The sequence below is a fragment of the Sciurus carolinensis genome, chromosome 12 (assembly GCF_902686445.1).
Source record: "Sciurus carolinensis chromosome 12, mSciCar1.2, whole genome shotgun sequence".
Classification (NCBI taxonomy): Eukaryota; Metazoa; Chordata; class Mammalia; order Rodentia; family Sciuridae; genus Sciurus; species Sciurus carolinensis.
The window spans coordinates 58545575-58562940 of NC_062224.1; the positions used below are offsets into that span (position 1 = coordinate 58545575).

At 35.2% G+C, this 17366-nt stretch overlaps 1 protein-coding gene across 1 annotated transcript in view; it reads right to left on the bottom strand.

Moving 5' to 3' along the window:
* Adss2 (adenylosuccinate synthase 2) overlaps positions 1-17159 on the bottom strand; it is a 40554-nt gene extending 23395 nt beyond the window's left edge. The window contains exons 1-4 of the mRNA XM_047520703.1: positions 16877-17159; positions 5068-5170; positions 4240-4308; positions 2378-2428 (exon numbers count right to left, since the gene is read on the bottom strand). Coding sequence (XP_047376659.1) covers positions 2378-2428; positions 4240-4308; positions 5068-5170; positions 16877-17059 — 406 coding nt within the window. The 5' untranslated portion in view covers positions 17060-17159. The remainder of the gene's footprint in view (positions 1-2377; positions 2429-4239; positions 4309-5067; positions 5171-16876) is intronic.
* Positions 17160-17366: the final 207 nt, after the last annotated feature.

Genomic DNA, 17366 nt, shown 5'->3' on the forward strand with positions numbered 1-17366 from the left:
ACGTGGTTTCGTAGCAATGATCCTCAGTCAATTTTCAGTTAGCTATTTGATTTTTTTTTAATGACAGTATTTATTCCTTTTCACCATTACAAAATTGATAATATTAACATATATGTAGATTTTATCATGATAGAACTATAGAAATGATCATATTAACATACTTATTTCATATAGGCTTTTTAATAATATGCATTTTTATGCATACATATGCACTATGATACATATTACTACTAACAACTAAATTTTAGTGACCTTATCTTCTCTAGGACCATTTTTCCATCAGAAATGATTTCATTTAAGGGCACACATAAATGGAAAAGAAAAAAATCATTATGAAAGAAACATAATAAAATTATAAATAAAAATTTTAAAATATTGATTTACGTTGGTTGTGGTCTTTTGACCCTTTTGCCTATCTACTGTCTTTTCTTTTTGGTGTCTAAAGCAGTTAAGTGACTTGATTAGTCACTGTGCTATACCCAAGCAAGCAAACCATCAGTAATGAACCCAAAGCATTTACATGAAGAAGGAAAATAGAGAAACTGGGTAGAAACAGATTCATCTCTTAACACTTTGCTCTTTCTGACAGACTGATAGCATCAGCGCATTTATATTCACATATAGCCAAACTATCCGATTATGTACACTGAGATTAAATGTTAGGTATTAGTTATTATTTATTTTGAAATCCTAAATTGTGGTATACTAATTAAGGTAACAAATTTTGCATAGCAGACCATAAAGGACCATTGGAAAGTTCTGAAGATAAGTAGTGGTTTTCATCATCTAACGCAATGCTTTACTGTATCCACAATGCAGGGGCAATGGATAACAAACGGCTAAATACAAAAACCACGAAGAAGAAACTAAAGATGATTTGTGTAACAGAATAAGGTTAATGAGTAGTTGAGTATAAAAAAGGGGGGAAAAAATCACTGAAGTACTTTATAAAAATATTTTTCCTCATGTGTCTAAGATAGTAAGGAAAAACTCTTTGTACATCAGAATATAAAAAATTTAAGATAAAGTTCTATCATAAGCCAATAACTAAAATATATTTTTAAAAATCAGATGCTGAAAATGGGCACCAAAAATGACAGATTTACAACCTCCTTCCTCTGACAGGCAAATTAATACCTTTGTCCTTATCCAAATTACATGCTATTATGCTTGTTTCTTTTTTGTCTTGGTTATATACCTATGTAATTAAATATTCTGGAAATAAAAAAGATTTCATTTAAATCCAAGTATTACTGATGATTCATATTTTCATAGTTTAAACACATTCAGTTGAGATAACTAATACAAGTCTACTTGAATTTTTGGAAAATACCAAAGTATTCCTACATTTCATCTAGTTACACTAACAGCTATCAAAACCTTGAGTATAAAACAAGAATAACTATTCTACTCATAGACAATGTATGGGATAATTATATTAATGTAAAAAAGTTTTGCTGTGATAACACAAAATTATTCTTTTCAGAATTTTATATTGAGAAGCCCATGGCAAACACTGTAATGCAAAAAAGGACATTTTAACATAAAATGGTATGTTAATTCAGCACAGTGTACTTCAAACAAGTTATTTTATTGGGTTAATAAGATTATGGGCAGGATTCAAGTCTGGGCTGTTATATGAAGACACCATTATTTGATTTCTGTACTTGGTCGAGAAATACTAGAAGAACCTTGATGAAAGTTACCTCTTAAGTAGGGGTCAATGCTAAAACTTTAGCAGCTTCTGCCTCAGGACACACACAGTTTGCGTTCAGATCTATCATACACCAGTTTCTCTGTTTTGGTTATTGTCTCTTAACTATGTCACTGCTAATTAACAATTCTATTAACTTAGACATAGAAGGGAAGAAAACCTCAAATTTATTAGTGGTGGTTAAAATTAATTTTAGAGCTGAGTTTGCTCTAATTAATGGAGGAAAAGACTAGTCTGAATGAAAAGCAGTAATTATTATATTGTAGGCACAGAGTCACTCTAAAGATTTGCCAAAAGGAAGATGTACTTTTACTCAAATATTAATGTGCTCTTTATAAATGCTCTTTGTATTTCAATATGGCTTAATTTAAATAAAATTTAAAATGTCTCATGAAATACTGCTTTTGTTATTCACTTGCTTAGCTAACCCTGTCTACAGGAATGTTTATTTTAGCCTAGTATCAAAAGAAAAAAAGGAAAAAAAAAAAAAAAAAAAAAAAAAAAAAAATCAGTAAGATCTGATATATTTGGAACTCAATTACAATCCATCTTTCCTAGGTTAAATAAAACATTAGAGACAAAATTAGGTACTAAAGGCTTTCATTTTATATATTCAGGGGAAAAAAAGATAGTTAACAAATAAATGTTATATGTCCTCCTTACCAATATGAGCTCTGTCAGATATGATAAGCCTCTTTTCCCAGCCTTCTAGACCTAAAAGGGGAGAAAAGATACATTTTATCAAGCATTCTGGGTAAATGAATCTTTTCTTAAATCTTAATTTCTTAATAAACAGAATGTCTAAAACTGTTTTTTACTGAAATAATTACTTTTGGGTATTTTCTTCTGCATAGGAAACATCATGTGTAACAAATTTTCTTACCTGTTACTCCTTCAATATACAACTCATTTACTCTCTTATCTCTCCAAATGTTTTACTCTAGAAAACTCTAGTCTAAATTCAGTTATATTCACATAAGATACTTCCAGGAATCCAAAAAGCAAATGGTAAGAAAATATTTTTGATGGATGTGGGGTGGGGAGTAGGTACCTAGCAAGGGAAGAAATTTAAGAGAGGGAGTTAATTCTAGGAATAGCATCCTTCCCAAAAAAATATTTAATGAAAGTGTGACTAAACAAAATAGTAAACTTTTTAATTGTTCTAAAGTATTGTCAATTATTACACTGAATTATAACTAAAAATATGTATCTCCTCACTTAACTGTGAATATCTGAGAGCAGGGGTCATGAGTTTTCATAGTACAGGGCTCTTCATCCAATAAATGTTTGTTTAAAAAAAGGTGGTGGGGAGCTGTTGAATGACTAGATAAACAAATCCAAACAGATAATTTTCTTTAAAGGCAGTACCTTGGTAGGCTATATCTGCATCCTAAAGATAAACCACCAAGTTCTATTTTCAAAACTATTTGACACTACAAATAATTGTAGGGGTTGAGGTGTAGCTCAGTGGTAGAACATTTGCCTAGTACATGATAATATTGAAGATTTGAGAGTTTATTCTGTAAAGATTAAGGAAAAGAACCTCCTTCTCAGTAAATAATGTGCTAAAAGGTAAACCTCCTTTACAGTTGTTTTTGACATGTAAATATGCATTTACATATTTTTATATAGGGAATATCCTAAGGAAAATATTACAAAGAAGCCTAGGAAAGGATACAGCATGGTAAAATAGGCCAGAAGGAAAAAAGGATAGGAAAAAAATTTAAAAGGAGAAAAAGAAGGGCAGAGACCAGCATGGGAACCCCAAGTTGACCAACTTAGAAAGCCCAGACTAGGACAGTTTTTGTGAGAAGGCAGGAGAAAACAAAGATGGAAGCAAGATAGGGTTCTGTAAAGTTCAATCCAGTTGTTAAGAACACTTGAGGAAGGACTGCTGCTTTTAAACCTGAACAATAAACTTCAACAACAGTAATCAGAGTATTTTAAGTCTGAGGTCATCTAAAGGGAAACTATACTAATGATTTTCCTCAATCATGAATTATTAATTATTATTAAATTCCCTTCACACCTCAAGGAGGTTGCTAAGTTGATCAGTAAAGGTAAACATTCAAGGGTATTTCTTTAAAGGCAATAGGAATGGTTATAGTGCATAAAAGCATTCCCTTCATTTGGAGGAAAACAACCCCCTCTAATCTTGGGGTTGCAGGAACCAAAGGAGAGCTCCAGAACTAGGAAACGAGATTGACAATGAGCAACTCATGACCTTCCTAGAACTGTGCCATGAACACATAGTAATTTCTAGATACCTTAAGATAAAGTTTGCAGGTGAGTAATGTGTCAATAAATCAGGACCTACACAAGGGCATTATGTTTCATTTGTTTGTTTGTTTGTTTAAAATACTAATTATAATGAATGGAATTTAGTAACTGACACCCAAAAATTTGTTCTACAGTAACCACAAAACTTAAAATGTACAACAGAAATGTTAAGTTTCTCTAGCATGAGATCCTAATAAAACTGTACAAAAAATAACAGGTTATCAATTGCACTTATTTTTTCATACCTTTTCCTTTTTGAACATTTTTCTCTGCTTCTTCAAACAATCCAGGTAGATGAATTACCACACCATTTCCTAGAGGAAAACAAATAATCCTGGACCTTGAACCTTAAAGGTAGACCTTAAACATCTGTAATTATAGTGTGTGTATAACATATTAAAATATAGACAGCTATAATAACCATCTAGAAGAGAAGAGTTAAGGTACTTTGATTAATAAGGCATTCTGATTTATCAGGGAGTTACCACAGAAATACTAATGCAATTTAAACAGTGGTATAATGTAAACACATAATAGATTATAATACACATAATTAGAATATAAAAGCCCATAATTAGAATATAAAAGCACTATAATTACACTCAAGTTGAAATTTCTTTAAAACAAAGTGAACCATTATTCTGAAAGAAACTATGTAGTTTTGGTCATGGTAGACTCTAGATCAATGTCTTTCAAATTGGGGAATCACACTCTACTAAAATGGTCATAAAATCAATTTAGAATACGAACAGCATTTTAAAAATTTTAAAAGTAGAAAATACATTGTTATCACTTGTTACAGGGTTCAGAATCAAATAAAGTGTTTAGAAAAGTGACTTGATGATTGAATTCTTCTATAGAATTAAGACTGCTAATGTTCTAAGATGCATGCAAAATAACCATTCCAGAAAGTATTCCTGCTAAAAGATCTGAAAGAGTAACAAAGAGCCAAAGTCAGTATATTCCAGAGGGTACCATGGTCAATGAACCTAATAGTGAGAAATGAAATCAGTTTTGATAATTAAAAATGAATAGTATTATCAATCCCCACACATTTCAATTTAAATACTTACCAATGAATGCAGTAACATTTGGATTAATTATTCCACTGGGTAAAAGATGAAAATCATATTCCACAGAATCTACAACAACTGTATGGCCAGCATTATTTCCTCCCTGAAATATAAGAGAAAATTGAGACTGGTAATAAATATGACAGATAATATATCTCCTTTCAAAGTGAATTAATGAATTCCTGCTTAAGTGTTAGTATCACTTAAGGAAGTTCAAATATTTGTCAACTATACTGCCTTCATTAAAGGCTTTAAAACAGTTTGCTTGTTTTCTATCCCTACTATAATACCTGTGAGTGATTACCCTAAAAGGATCTATAAATTGGAGAATTCAGGTTTCTGGAAGACAGGGAAGTCATATCCCTTTGTTTAAAAAAAAAAAAAAAAAAAATTGGGGGGAATACAACTGAAAAAGTACATAGAACAATTTGTTCATTAGTCTGTCTTCGGTATTATGCAAGATATAGCAATCTAATTATCCATGATATTTTATTTACACCAAAAATATCTCTAAGATAAAAAGAAATAATCTAGCCAGACCTGGTGGTGCATACCTATAATCCCAGTGACTAAGGTAGGGGGATCCTAAGTTTGAGGTTGGCCTCAGCAACTTAGAGACCCTGTCTCAACATAAAAAATAAGAAGGGCTGGAGATGTAGCTCAGTGATAGAGTGCCCCTGGTTTGATTCCCAGGACCAGGGAGAAAAAAACGAGTTACTTCCGGGCGGGGTGGTACATGCCTATAATCCCTGCAGCTTGGGAGGCTGAGACAGGAGGATCACAAGTTCAAAGCCGGCCTCAGCAAAAGTGAGGCAGTAAGATCCTGTCCCTAAATAAAATACAAAACAGGACTGGGGATGTCTCTGAGTTCAATTCCCCCTTATCGCCCCCACAAAAACCCATTACCCTAACTTGATGTAAATATTCATATAATTCCCACTGTCCTTAAAATATGTCAAGCAAGCAACTTTGTGATCTGAAATTTGTATTTTTATATGCACTTAACAACTAGAATGTTTCCCAAGTAACTCCCCCAAATATTGTTTTCCGAAGACTCTAATGAATAAATCAGTCTTCTGCATTTGGTTAGTGACAGATCCCCAGAACCTTCTCAACTCTAGATAATACAATCCATGGAGTCAAGGAATCTTTTATGTTCAGAACCACACTACAAAGTCATGATGTAATTTCCACTCTATGAAACTTTTGCCTACATGGTCAATAAAAAACAAAATGTCAAATTATAAAAGTTAGGTCCAAGTAAGGCTGAAAATATATGAGTGATCAGATAATTCTTCTAATTTTAAGTTATAAAGCATGAAAAAATACTTAGTTTTAAAATTAAATAGCCAACTAGGAACATGAAACAACCTTAACACATTTGTTGTGACATTAAAAAAAAGTCAAAACTGTATCTCCTGAGAATGACTAACTTGATTACAAGGCTATCTTTAAAAACATGAGTTATTTAATTTTTATGGAATCATCATGGATCATGAATTCATAAATACACCAGAAAAACAGATCCAGTTAAAAAACCTTCAGAAAGCAAATGCTTATCTACATTATTTTTTCACAGTTTAAAGTAATACTTTGCTTGAAGACTAATATACTTCATGTATTTATTGAAAAAAAAAAAAAATCCAACACATTTGACAGTTTGGGGCTACGTAGTCTACAAGATGGTGGGTGCAGGGCAAGACAAAGATGACAGAGCAGGAATTTTAAGCAACATCTCTTTCAGATGATATCAACAAGGAAACAGATGAATTTTTTTTTTGCCTTTTTTTTTTTAAAGGAAATGACTGTATATGATACATATTCCAAAACGTGCAGAAGCATACACAACAAAATGGGAAGTCTTCTCATATGCTTGTTACAAGGCAAACAGTTAACACAAGTTTTTGGTGTCCCTCTTGAGATACTTTATGCATTAAAAAACACATTTATATATTGTTGTATTCTATATATACAAAGAGTAATAGACTGTATATACACCTGAGCAGCTTGTTTTTTTTTTTTTGTTGTTGTTTTTTTTTTTTTTGCACTGAGGATCAAACCCAGGGGCTCATGCATGCAAGCATGCAGACACTCCTAGACTTACTTTATGTGTTTAACAATTTCTAGAGCTCAATTCATAACCTTGCAAACAGAACCATCCCATTCTTTTAAGGCTACATTATACTATTTTGTACTTGGATATTTAACAACTTATTAAACTAGCTCCATAACATCTGGATTATTTCTAATCTTTTGCCATTTGAAACAATGTTGCAATAAACATCCTGGTATATATTTTTATTATTTACACTTAGGCAAATTTATCATGATTCTGGTAGAATTCTAAAACATACCAAAAGAATATAGTGGGTTTTTTTTCTTTTTTTGTTACCAGGTATTGAAACCTAGGCTTACCCACTGAGCCACATCCCCAGCACTCTTTACTTTTTGAGAGGGTCTAGCTAAGTTGCTTAGGGCCTCACTAAGTTGCTGAAGCTAGCATTGAACTTGGGATCCTCCTGCCTCAGTTGCCCAAGTCTTTGGGGTTACACATGTGAACCACCACACCTGGCCAAACATAGTGATTTTAATTTAGGCTTACTGAAATAACTCACGAGACAATTGTTACCAGTATTTTAATTGTTCTTAATCCTTCATACCAATTTAGCCTCCAAAATATTTTACATATGATTTAGAAAACCTCTCCTAAACTTTCAGGAAAAAAAATACTTTTAAGAACATGAAGCTCATTAAGGGAAGTGCGAATTTGATAAAATTGCATAATACTAAATTATTATAAATCACTAAATTTAACAAATCTAAACTAATTATTATAAAAGTATTGGTAACTTTGAGACAAGCAATAAGTTGGATATCCCTTCCGAAGTCCCAAAATCTGAAACTCTGAGTGCTAACATGATGCCACAAGTAGAAAATTCCACACCATGAAACTATTTCATTCACAAATTAAAAATCTGAAATCTGAAATCTGAAACACTGTGGTCTCAAGTGTCTTGGATAAGTGATGTTCAACCTGTGTCTAAGCAAAACCAGTTTTTAAAAAAATCCATCATTTACCTAATATAAAGAATAGATTACTCTATATTTATTAGACCCTTAATGTAAGGTTCCTAATTTGTACAAAATTATTTTTACAGATACACTAATACAATTATTTGGCAAAGCAATTAATTTGGTAGTGCATGACAATATTTTTGTTGTATAACAAAAGCCTATTCTCTTAAACATTTTCACAACCATGAAAGATGATGATTAATATAGATGGACAGATTTTTTTTTTAAGCAGATGATTGTGATAGATAACTCTGGGGGATAAATTGGCTTAATTCCTTTAAGTTTGTCCAAGTTAATACACAATTTAGGTTGGAAAAGTTGAGCTATAAAAGACAAGAAATTATAATTTGATATAAGGTTTGTTCACTCAAATATTAACCAACATTTTTCAATAACCAATACCACAGGATCATTTTATGGTTTAAATATCATTTAAATTGCTTAACTGAATATGGTTAAATATGTTCAGAATAACCCTAGATCATTCTATTAAGGACTTACGGGAGAAAATGTAAGTGCTTATTTACAACTGGTCACTAGTACCCCGTGGGGAAGTTGGGGCATGAAAAATTAATCTTGAAATACAAACTATGTAGAAGGGGTACTGAGATGAAGTCGAAGGAGCACTGATAAGGAATTTCTTGATGAGGAAATCTATGTATTAATAAATTTCAGTACATTGCCATATTTCATAAAATACAACAGATGAAGCTTCAAATTTGAAGTGCCTATTTAAATGCTAACCTCAACTATTTATAGATTGTGTGAAATTGCAGAATTGACTTTGGGGGTTCAGGACAAATGACCTCAAAGACTGGCTATGCTGGTCCAAGGAGAGGTCACATCCATTAGCAATTAGCAAAACAAAGAGGCTCCAAATACAAACACCATTGCTGACCACCACCTTAAGCTCCCACCTACAAATTACAATGGCAGATGGAGCTGCTTCCCACCTGGGCAACTCTACCCAGCATGTGCAGGATAAGCAACAAGGACATGCTTGCTTAATCATGTTTAATGATTCTGGGAAGTAACACTGGGGAGGCCAGATTGCACTTCATAAAATGACAGAAGATAGTTTGTTGCTGTCCTGCTTTTAGAGTTGTACTCTTCTCTTCTCAATCCTAATTTTCCCTAAACCAAACCTGATAAGTTATACCAACAAAAGCAGTGATCATATATTCATATTAACAGTTAAATGTAATTACCTCTTGCTGCTTTGCTAAATTCCTATAACTTACAACCCCAGACACTCACACAGCATTGAACAAATACTTTAAGTATTATAGTTACATGTTCTATATTACTTAACTTCAAAAAAAAAGTATATTCATACAAAAAGTGGAAACACAATTAAGGTTGTCTTCTGGTTCCATTGAAATATGGCAATGTACTGAAATTTATTAATACATAGATTTCCTCATCAAGAAATTCCTTATTAGTGCTCCTTCTACTTCATCTCAGTACTCCTTCTACATAGTTTGTATTTCAAGATTAATTTTTCATGCCCCAACTTCCCCACGGGGTACTAGTGACCAGTTGTAAATAAGCACTTACATTTTCTCCCCTAAGTCCTTAATAGAATGATCTTAATGATATCAATAAGGAAAACCTTTTCTTAATGATTCTTAGATGTCTCAATTTTTTGAACCATTTTTAATTTTGAAATGTATCCTCCTCCTCAAAAGTCCAACAAACAGAAAGTAACTCCAAAAGTGGTGTGTGGCAAGTTTGAGGAAAAACATATGCTTTTGATGCCTTATATAATGTTCTTATGTGACATCTCAAGAATAAATGCAAGTTAATTGTATTAACATGAATCAATACATGAAACAAACTTTAACTCATGATAATCACAAAATATGCTCTAATATGGATATTTATTTTATCAATTCTCTTGTACTATTATTCTATTCATGCATTCATTAAGATTAAATAAAGAACACATGCATAGCATGTGTAAGAACCTAGTTTCAATCCCCAGCACCAAAAAAAAAAAAAAAAACAAAATCAACTACATAAAAATTAAGTATTTTTAAGTTTCTCATGACCAAGGAAAAAAACTGTATACGAATGTAGAGCTATGTGAAATAAATTGGAAATTATGAGAAAAATAAAAACAAAAGGCAGAACTAAAATTCTATGTTCTCAAAACTGAAAAGCAGTTTGATATAACTTAGCTTTCAAAAATTAATACACAGCTCTAATTTTCATTATTTTAATAGAATTAAAAATCATAAAAAAAAAACTCCAAATATTCTTTCCCCCAAAAAGCACTAATGGTCTACAGGTACATTGGACTGTTGAAAAACAATTTCCAAATCTAACAATCCTGAACAAATGTTTCCTCAGACCTATCTTTCTTGATGAAATTAACTCCAGGTCAGCTACAGCTGTTGAACAGTTTCACCCCTCCTCTTCCCCCTTACTTTGCAAATCATAGTAATCATCCTCCTAGCCCCAGTGATTGATCCAGACAGGGAAACCTGATCCAACAGAAGTCAAAGAGCTCCTCTCCCTTGGGAATTTGAGTCTCATTAGCAAAGAAAGCAAGAGTTAAAATGCCAGTCACCACCTAACAGAAACATCCCAAAGAGAAAGGCTACCAGTTCTGGCCTGCTGAGATCCCAGGAGTGGCCTTGGTCTCCAGTCACCCTAAGGCTGGCCGCTCTTCAACAAACAAATCTCCATCTTGCTTAAGAGAAACTTTCCACTGTTTGCAAACAAAAAAACCATATGATTCACAAAAAGAAACTCATTACAACATAGTATGTGTACACCTGGTTCTCAGAGTGAATCTTGTAGAGTGATGACTGGAAATAAATGATTAAATGCTAACTTCTGTTAACATTTTATGCTGTCAAGGACAATATTTTAAAACATGACACTGCAGGATCCAGGGATAACTGCACCTAGTTACTGTGTAACTGTTGTCAGTTTTTCCATGCACGCTCTTTTCTTCCTAATTTGATGGTACATTTAAGTCAGTCAGAAGACAAATGTTTTAGATTTTCCTCCTGGCTCTTCAGAATCAGAGGCTAACATGCCCAATTTTAGACCAAGAGCTCCAACAAGGAAATGCTGATATGTGTAAGTTTCTAATTACAAAGTTTCATGGATCCAGGAGAGGTTTAAAAAAAAATTTTTTTTGGAAGGAAATGAAATTAGCATGCAAAGATGATTTTTTACTTTTAATTGCATTTGTTACTGGGCCTTTGGCTTCCCCAAATTTCTCCCTTCTTCATACCAAGAATGTTCAGACTGTGAAAGAGGAGATGACCGCAATGAACAACCTTTTCTGTGTTATAAACTGAAAACAAAAGCATCTTTTACAGCCAACAGTAGCGGTCCAAGTGTCAAGAGCTAACAATTTCATGCACAAGGCCCAGAGGCATTTTCAGTCCACTTAGATCTCTAAAATCCTCCGGTATCTTTCCTTTGTCCTTTTTGCTCTGCATACGCGAATAGCATACTGTAATCATAGAGCTCAAAATAAACATCAATTAAGAAGTCAAAAAGTTGCCATTAAAGGTTACAGCAGAGAGCAGCTATGCCTAAGACTTCATACCCCTGAACTCTCTCAGAAGCCAAAAAACAGTGCTATTTCTTGTCTAGAATCTTCAAGTTTCTTAATAACCTAACATCTTTTGAGTCAATGCTTATTACCTATGACGTTTTCTTGGTAAAGTTTAAGAACTGGACCTCCCCCTTTCCAGACGAAACATTTCACTATTCACCCAAACTAAAGCAACTGTCAACTCACAGCAATAAAGGACCAAAAAACAAGAATGACTCTGCTCTTTTACGAAAGCATTCATATAACTGCAATTAGCTTATGATTCCAAAGTAGATCAGGTGAAGTTACTACCAGTAAATTGATCAAATTAAACTACTGAGCAGTAACCAGACACACTGGATGGGAAGTGAAAATATATACAGGTATCTGGATTTCTTTTCTGAAAGACAGACACCCAAGTGCACTGTGCAATTATTGTTGAAAGGCTTAATGATATCTTCTTTACATTACTATGGGTTACCTTCTTTACATTACTATGGGTTACCTTCCAGTTTCATACACACACAAATGTCACGCAAAAGATGACACTCTTATGTACACTAATTTATAAGTTAAACTGCAATTATGAAACAACTTCTCACAACGAAAATGGAAAAGGGCATTGCCTTGAAAGGTCTTAGGTTCCTAATAAAGAAGTTTTAGACTATAGGTACCAAACTCTAATCTATATACTCACTAAAGCATGATCATGGATGAAAGAATGCAGATATATAGCCAAAAAACTGTATAAAACCCACGATGTTATGCAGTTTTTTATAAATACTTGATGAAAACTCATTTCATCATTATACTCATGAAGGCATTTTCTTAAAAACCCTGAAACTGAAGTACTTTCCCAAGTCAGAAGATCGCTTAAAAAAAAAAAAAAAAAAAAAAAAAAAAAAAAACCAACACTTTCTTTAAAAAGGATTTTAAAGGCTTGACCTAAACAAAAACCCCATTTTTAGAAATTTCATGGGGTCTCTGATATTTTTGAAATAATTTTATTACATTGAAATAAATATAATTAGCCACTTCATCCTGGAACCTGATAGCCATAGAAATTCACTTTCATTCACTATTCCTTTAATAGCTTTCACTAAGGAATGCTTAATAATGTCTCTTTTCCTATGGATAAAAGTATTCTAATAACCACCAATATTAACTTACCAATAAGTAGCTTATCCACATTAATCTTTGATGTCAAAATCTGACATTTTTCCCAAAAGACAATATAACTGGATTGGTACCCAGTTCTAGTAAAAAAGCTATTCAGTACCTATCAATTTACTGGTTCACTTTTAAATTTGTTCTAGGCAACAGCTTTTCCTAAAGATACTTTAATCTACCCAACCAACCCACTCATTCCCACCAAAATGAAAGAAACTATACTTTAAATCAGATACCAACATGGCCTCATGTAACTTAAAAATTCACACCTTGAAAATACAGATGATGCTATATCATAAGTACTAATGATATAGATTTAAATAGGGAACAACTTTGGGATATTCTTATTGAATGACCAAATTTTGAGAGAATTATTCTTTGAAATAATGGGTTTGTGAGAAAACTTTAGCTGTACCAATGTTAAGACATTATATAAAAGAGTTACTTCCTTTTAAGTTATTTCTCACCTTTTCCGATTATTTCAAGAAGAAACTGTGTTAGTATGCCTTTTATACTTCTTTATTACATACTAATATCTGGTTTCAGAGTGTTTTTATAAGTACCAGTATTAGCTACAAATTAGAAACATTTTTTAATCTTGTTTATTTTTATGGTAAGCTTTCATATATAGCAAGTGACAGGATATACTTTCCCTTGAAACTAATTATAGTTAATACATTCTCTTTATGTTACTTTAAAACCCTGTGGGGAAATACAAAGAAAAAGAAGACTGCTTTAGCTTTCCCTGGTCACAAGCAAATGCATGCCTAACTGTAACCAAGAACACCAAGCTTTCTTTCTCTAAGAACAATAAATAAGCACTTGCTTAAGTCCTGGTAAAAGTGCTACAGTTTAAAAAATCTCTGTAGTTTCTACTCAATAATGTAAAGTAAACAAAGTACATTTACTTCGAGAAGATGGGGAGAGTGCTGGATAAGACTTCCAAACAAAACTACTTTTGTACCACCAAAAAAGAACCCTTCCAGTTTCCATATTTTAACCCCTTGAAAAAGCTGTACTAGTACCCATTTCCATCACTACCCTGGCAATACTTGTTTACATAGCAGTGGTCCACTAGACTGTGAGCTCCTTCTGGGCACAATCTTGGCCTTTTTCAGTTTTTTTCACTCTAGGGATAAGTGGTCCCTTGTAGATACTCAATATGCACTTGTTGGATGAATGATCAGAGTGTTGAGTTGGTCCTATACTTAATCCTTCTCTTTTTCTTAAAAGATATATTGATTTGAAAAAAGCCATTAGTAGTGGTCATTCTTTGATCCAAGTCCTACATACTTATTTATAGACCTAGAGTACCTACAAGGTTATAAGTAATTCCCCATAAATCCTGAATCTGAAGACACAAACTTTAAGTGCTATAACAATGCAAATACCATCAGCTTTGCATCTATTCTTCCCCAAAGGGCATTTTATATGTTAAAGTGTATAAAGAAAATGTCAATTTTTTTCTTTTTAAAACTGGGGGAAATTCCTTATTTTAAGATTCCATGTTGAAAATATGGACAGCTGTACACATCTGTAATCCCAGCAGGTTGGGAGGCTGAGACAGGAGGATGGCCAGCTCTACGCTAGCCTCAGCAACTTAGTGAGGCACTTAGCACTCAGTAAGACCCTGTCTCTAAATAAAGTGTTGAAAAAGGACTGGGGACGTGGCTTAGTAGTGAAATGCCCCTAGGTTCAATCCCCAGTACCCAAAAAAGGAAAATAGGGGCACATTATATGTATACCACCTCTGGAGGAACAATGCTGTAAAACTTTGAGTTTGTCGCACAAATATAACAAGAAAAAATTTAAACTCTAACGATTTTCAATAACACACAAAACTTGACACATCTAACAAAGCATCTAACAAAGCAATCAATCCAAGGCAACACAGACTTTCCCAAGCTCTCTATACATGCTTACTAAGAATTTCAACATTCCATATTCTTCAGTTTTATAACATAAGAGAAATTTATTAAGTAGATGCCAGGTGACTAGGGCTGGCCAAATAACATGAAGTTACCAAGGTAAATCACAAAAGAGATATGCTTAAATCTATTCCTTACTTAGCTACTTTGGTTAACTGGACGCTAATAAGAATCCTACTGATGAGTTCTTATGTGGAACAAGAATATAAAGATTACATAGGAAAGTAGTAAACAAAAAGTTAATAAGACAGGGAAGTCCTCCCAGCAAGTATGATCACTTATTTCTCCACTATCTTCAACTAATATTTTGAAGGCAAACATGGCTCCTTCTCAATCACTTTTTTAGACTTTCCAAGGACATTAGATCATATTGGTCTATGACCTTCCCTTTAAGACTACTTTCTCAGTAACACAGTAACACTTCCAGTCTATAAACTAATTCTAACAATTTTCAAAGGATTACTAAAATTGAGACTCTTTTAGAATAAATGCTATCATTACTAAATTTCTCAAATCTTGGAAGGAATAATGTAGCTCAACCTGAGTGCAGTATTTTCAAGTGAAGGGGATGTCAGAGTAGGCGAAAACAGGCCTCCCCCTCTGCTACCCAACAAGAATTAGGTATAAGTCCCCCTCCACAGCATGGCTAGATCTAATTTTAAGAAAACATAAGGTGAAGGCCAGACTTTCAGAGCAGCTCCTGATGTCACAGAGGCATCAATTCAATGGCAACACCTTTGGTAGCAGCATTAAGTTTGAATGCTGCCAGACAGGCAGAGGGAGAGAAGGCTGGAAGGGAGATAGAGTTGGTGGTAAAGTGGTACAGTTGATAAATCGCCTCTCTTAGCCAAGAACTGGGTAGGATAGATTTCTGCATGCAAAAACAAAAACAAAAACAAAAACAAAAAACAAAAAAAAACAAAAAAAACAAAAAAAAAAAATGAAAACGGAACCAGTGTGTAAGTCAGAGAATATTTGCATTTAGCTTTTTTACCTGTAATTTCCGTTTCTGAACGCACAAGTGGTATTCAACTTTAGGCAGAAAACTTCCAATCAAGTAGGCAATACTAACTTATTAAAAAAACCTACACCATGGCATCGTCGCATTGTGCATTTACGTTTAAGAGATATTCTTACAACCTAAACAGACTGCAGTTAACTTCAAATACTACATTTTGTTTTGAACGTGGGTATTGCTCATCTATTTAGAATGTTGAACCTAAAGGTTAGTTATCTGAGAGCCTTCACAAAGGCGTACCGCTAGGCTGCTTCAAAGCAAACGGCAAAAAGAAAGCTCACCCTGAAACCACGTGTCTCCCGGTAGGAAGTACGTTACCACTACATTTCCCGAAAGTGAACTTTCCGTGTAACCGTAACAACTTGGATATTTCCTAATATCCGATTTTGCATTCATGTATACACTTAACTCAACCAGAGCGGGGATTCCTTCCTTTGGAACCAGTGAGCAAAAATAATTTCCCCTTAATATTAATTTATGCGGAGTAAAAAGTAAACAAAAACAAAAGACCAGGATCCTTAGACAGTCCCAATGACCCCAGGTGGGTTCTGATGTCAATAAAGTACATGGGAGGAGGCAAAGCTCTTTACGCCTGGGGCCTGCAGGTGGGGCAGTGTTGAGTCTGGATTTCAGGGCATTTCGGAATAATCGCTCCCACTTGGCTGCTAGGGATGGGTGATGGGTAAGTTCTGCGGCCGCGCCGGGTTCTCACCCGGTCCCCACACTGAGTCAGGAGCAGGCCTCGGCAGTGCCTTCTCAAACTCCGACCGCATCCCACCTCTCCCCAGACCCAGTCCTGAGACTCGGTACCGGTCCTCAGACAGAAAACAGCAACTCCCCAGGCATCGAGCATCTCTCACACTCCCCATCGACCCGTATTTTCCTCCAAAGCCACCCAATGCGTCCAGGTCAGGGGTCCCTGACCTCCCGCCATTTCTCCACATCGCCGCAGCACACAGCAAAAGGAGAGAACCTCAAGGTGACACCTCATTTGAGCCGGCGGATCCGGGTTCTGGGCCCGAGCTCCCCGGTCCGGCTTCCTTTAGAGCCGCTTTGCCTCACCTGGCAGCGGCACACGATGTCGGCGTCCTGCGCCAGCAGATCCACCACCTTTCCTTTGCCTTCATCGCCCCACTGCGCGCCGAGCACTACGGTCACCCGGTTCCCTCCGGGCCGCGCCCTGGGACGGCCGCAGTCACCGTTGGGCAGAGAGGAAGCTGCCGGGTTGGTTTCGACGAACGACATGGCTCGGGTGAGGCGAAGCGAGCCCGAAAGAGAAACGGCGGGCGAAGAGTGCGCGAACTGAACTGCTCTGCGGCTGCCAGCCACATGCGGAGGAAGAAGGAGCCAGAGGCCGGCCCCGCCCCCGCCCCCGCCCCCGCCGGGCCACCACCCTCCCGCCAGGCCCCGCCCCGCTCTCGGCCACCGCCTGCTCACAGGGGGACCATGACTGCCCCGCGCAGGCCAGCCTCTGTAGCACCGCCCGCAGGAACTGGCCCTGGCGGCGGCAACCGCAACCACCCGGGACTCAGGCCACGCCTCTTCCGCGTCC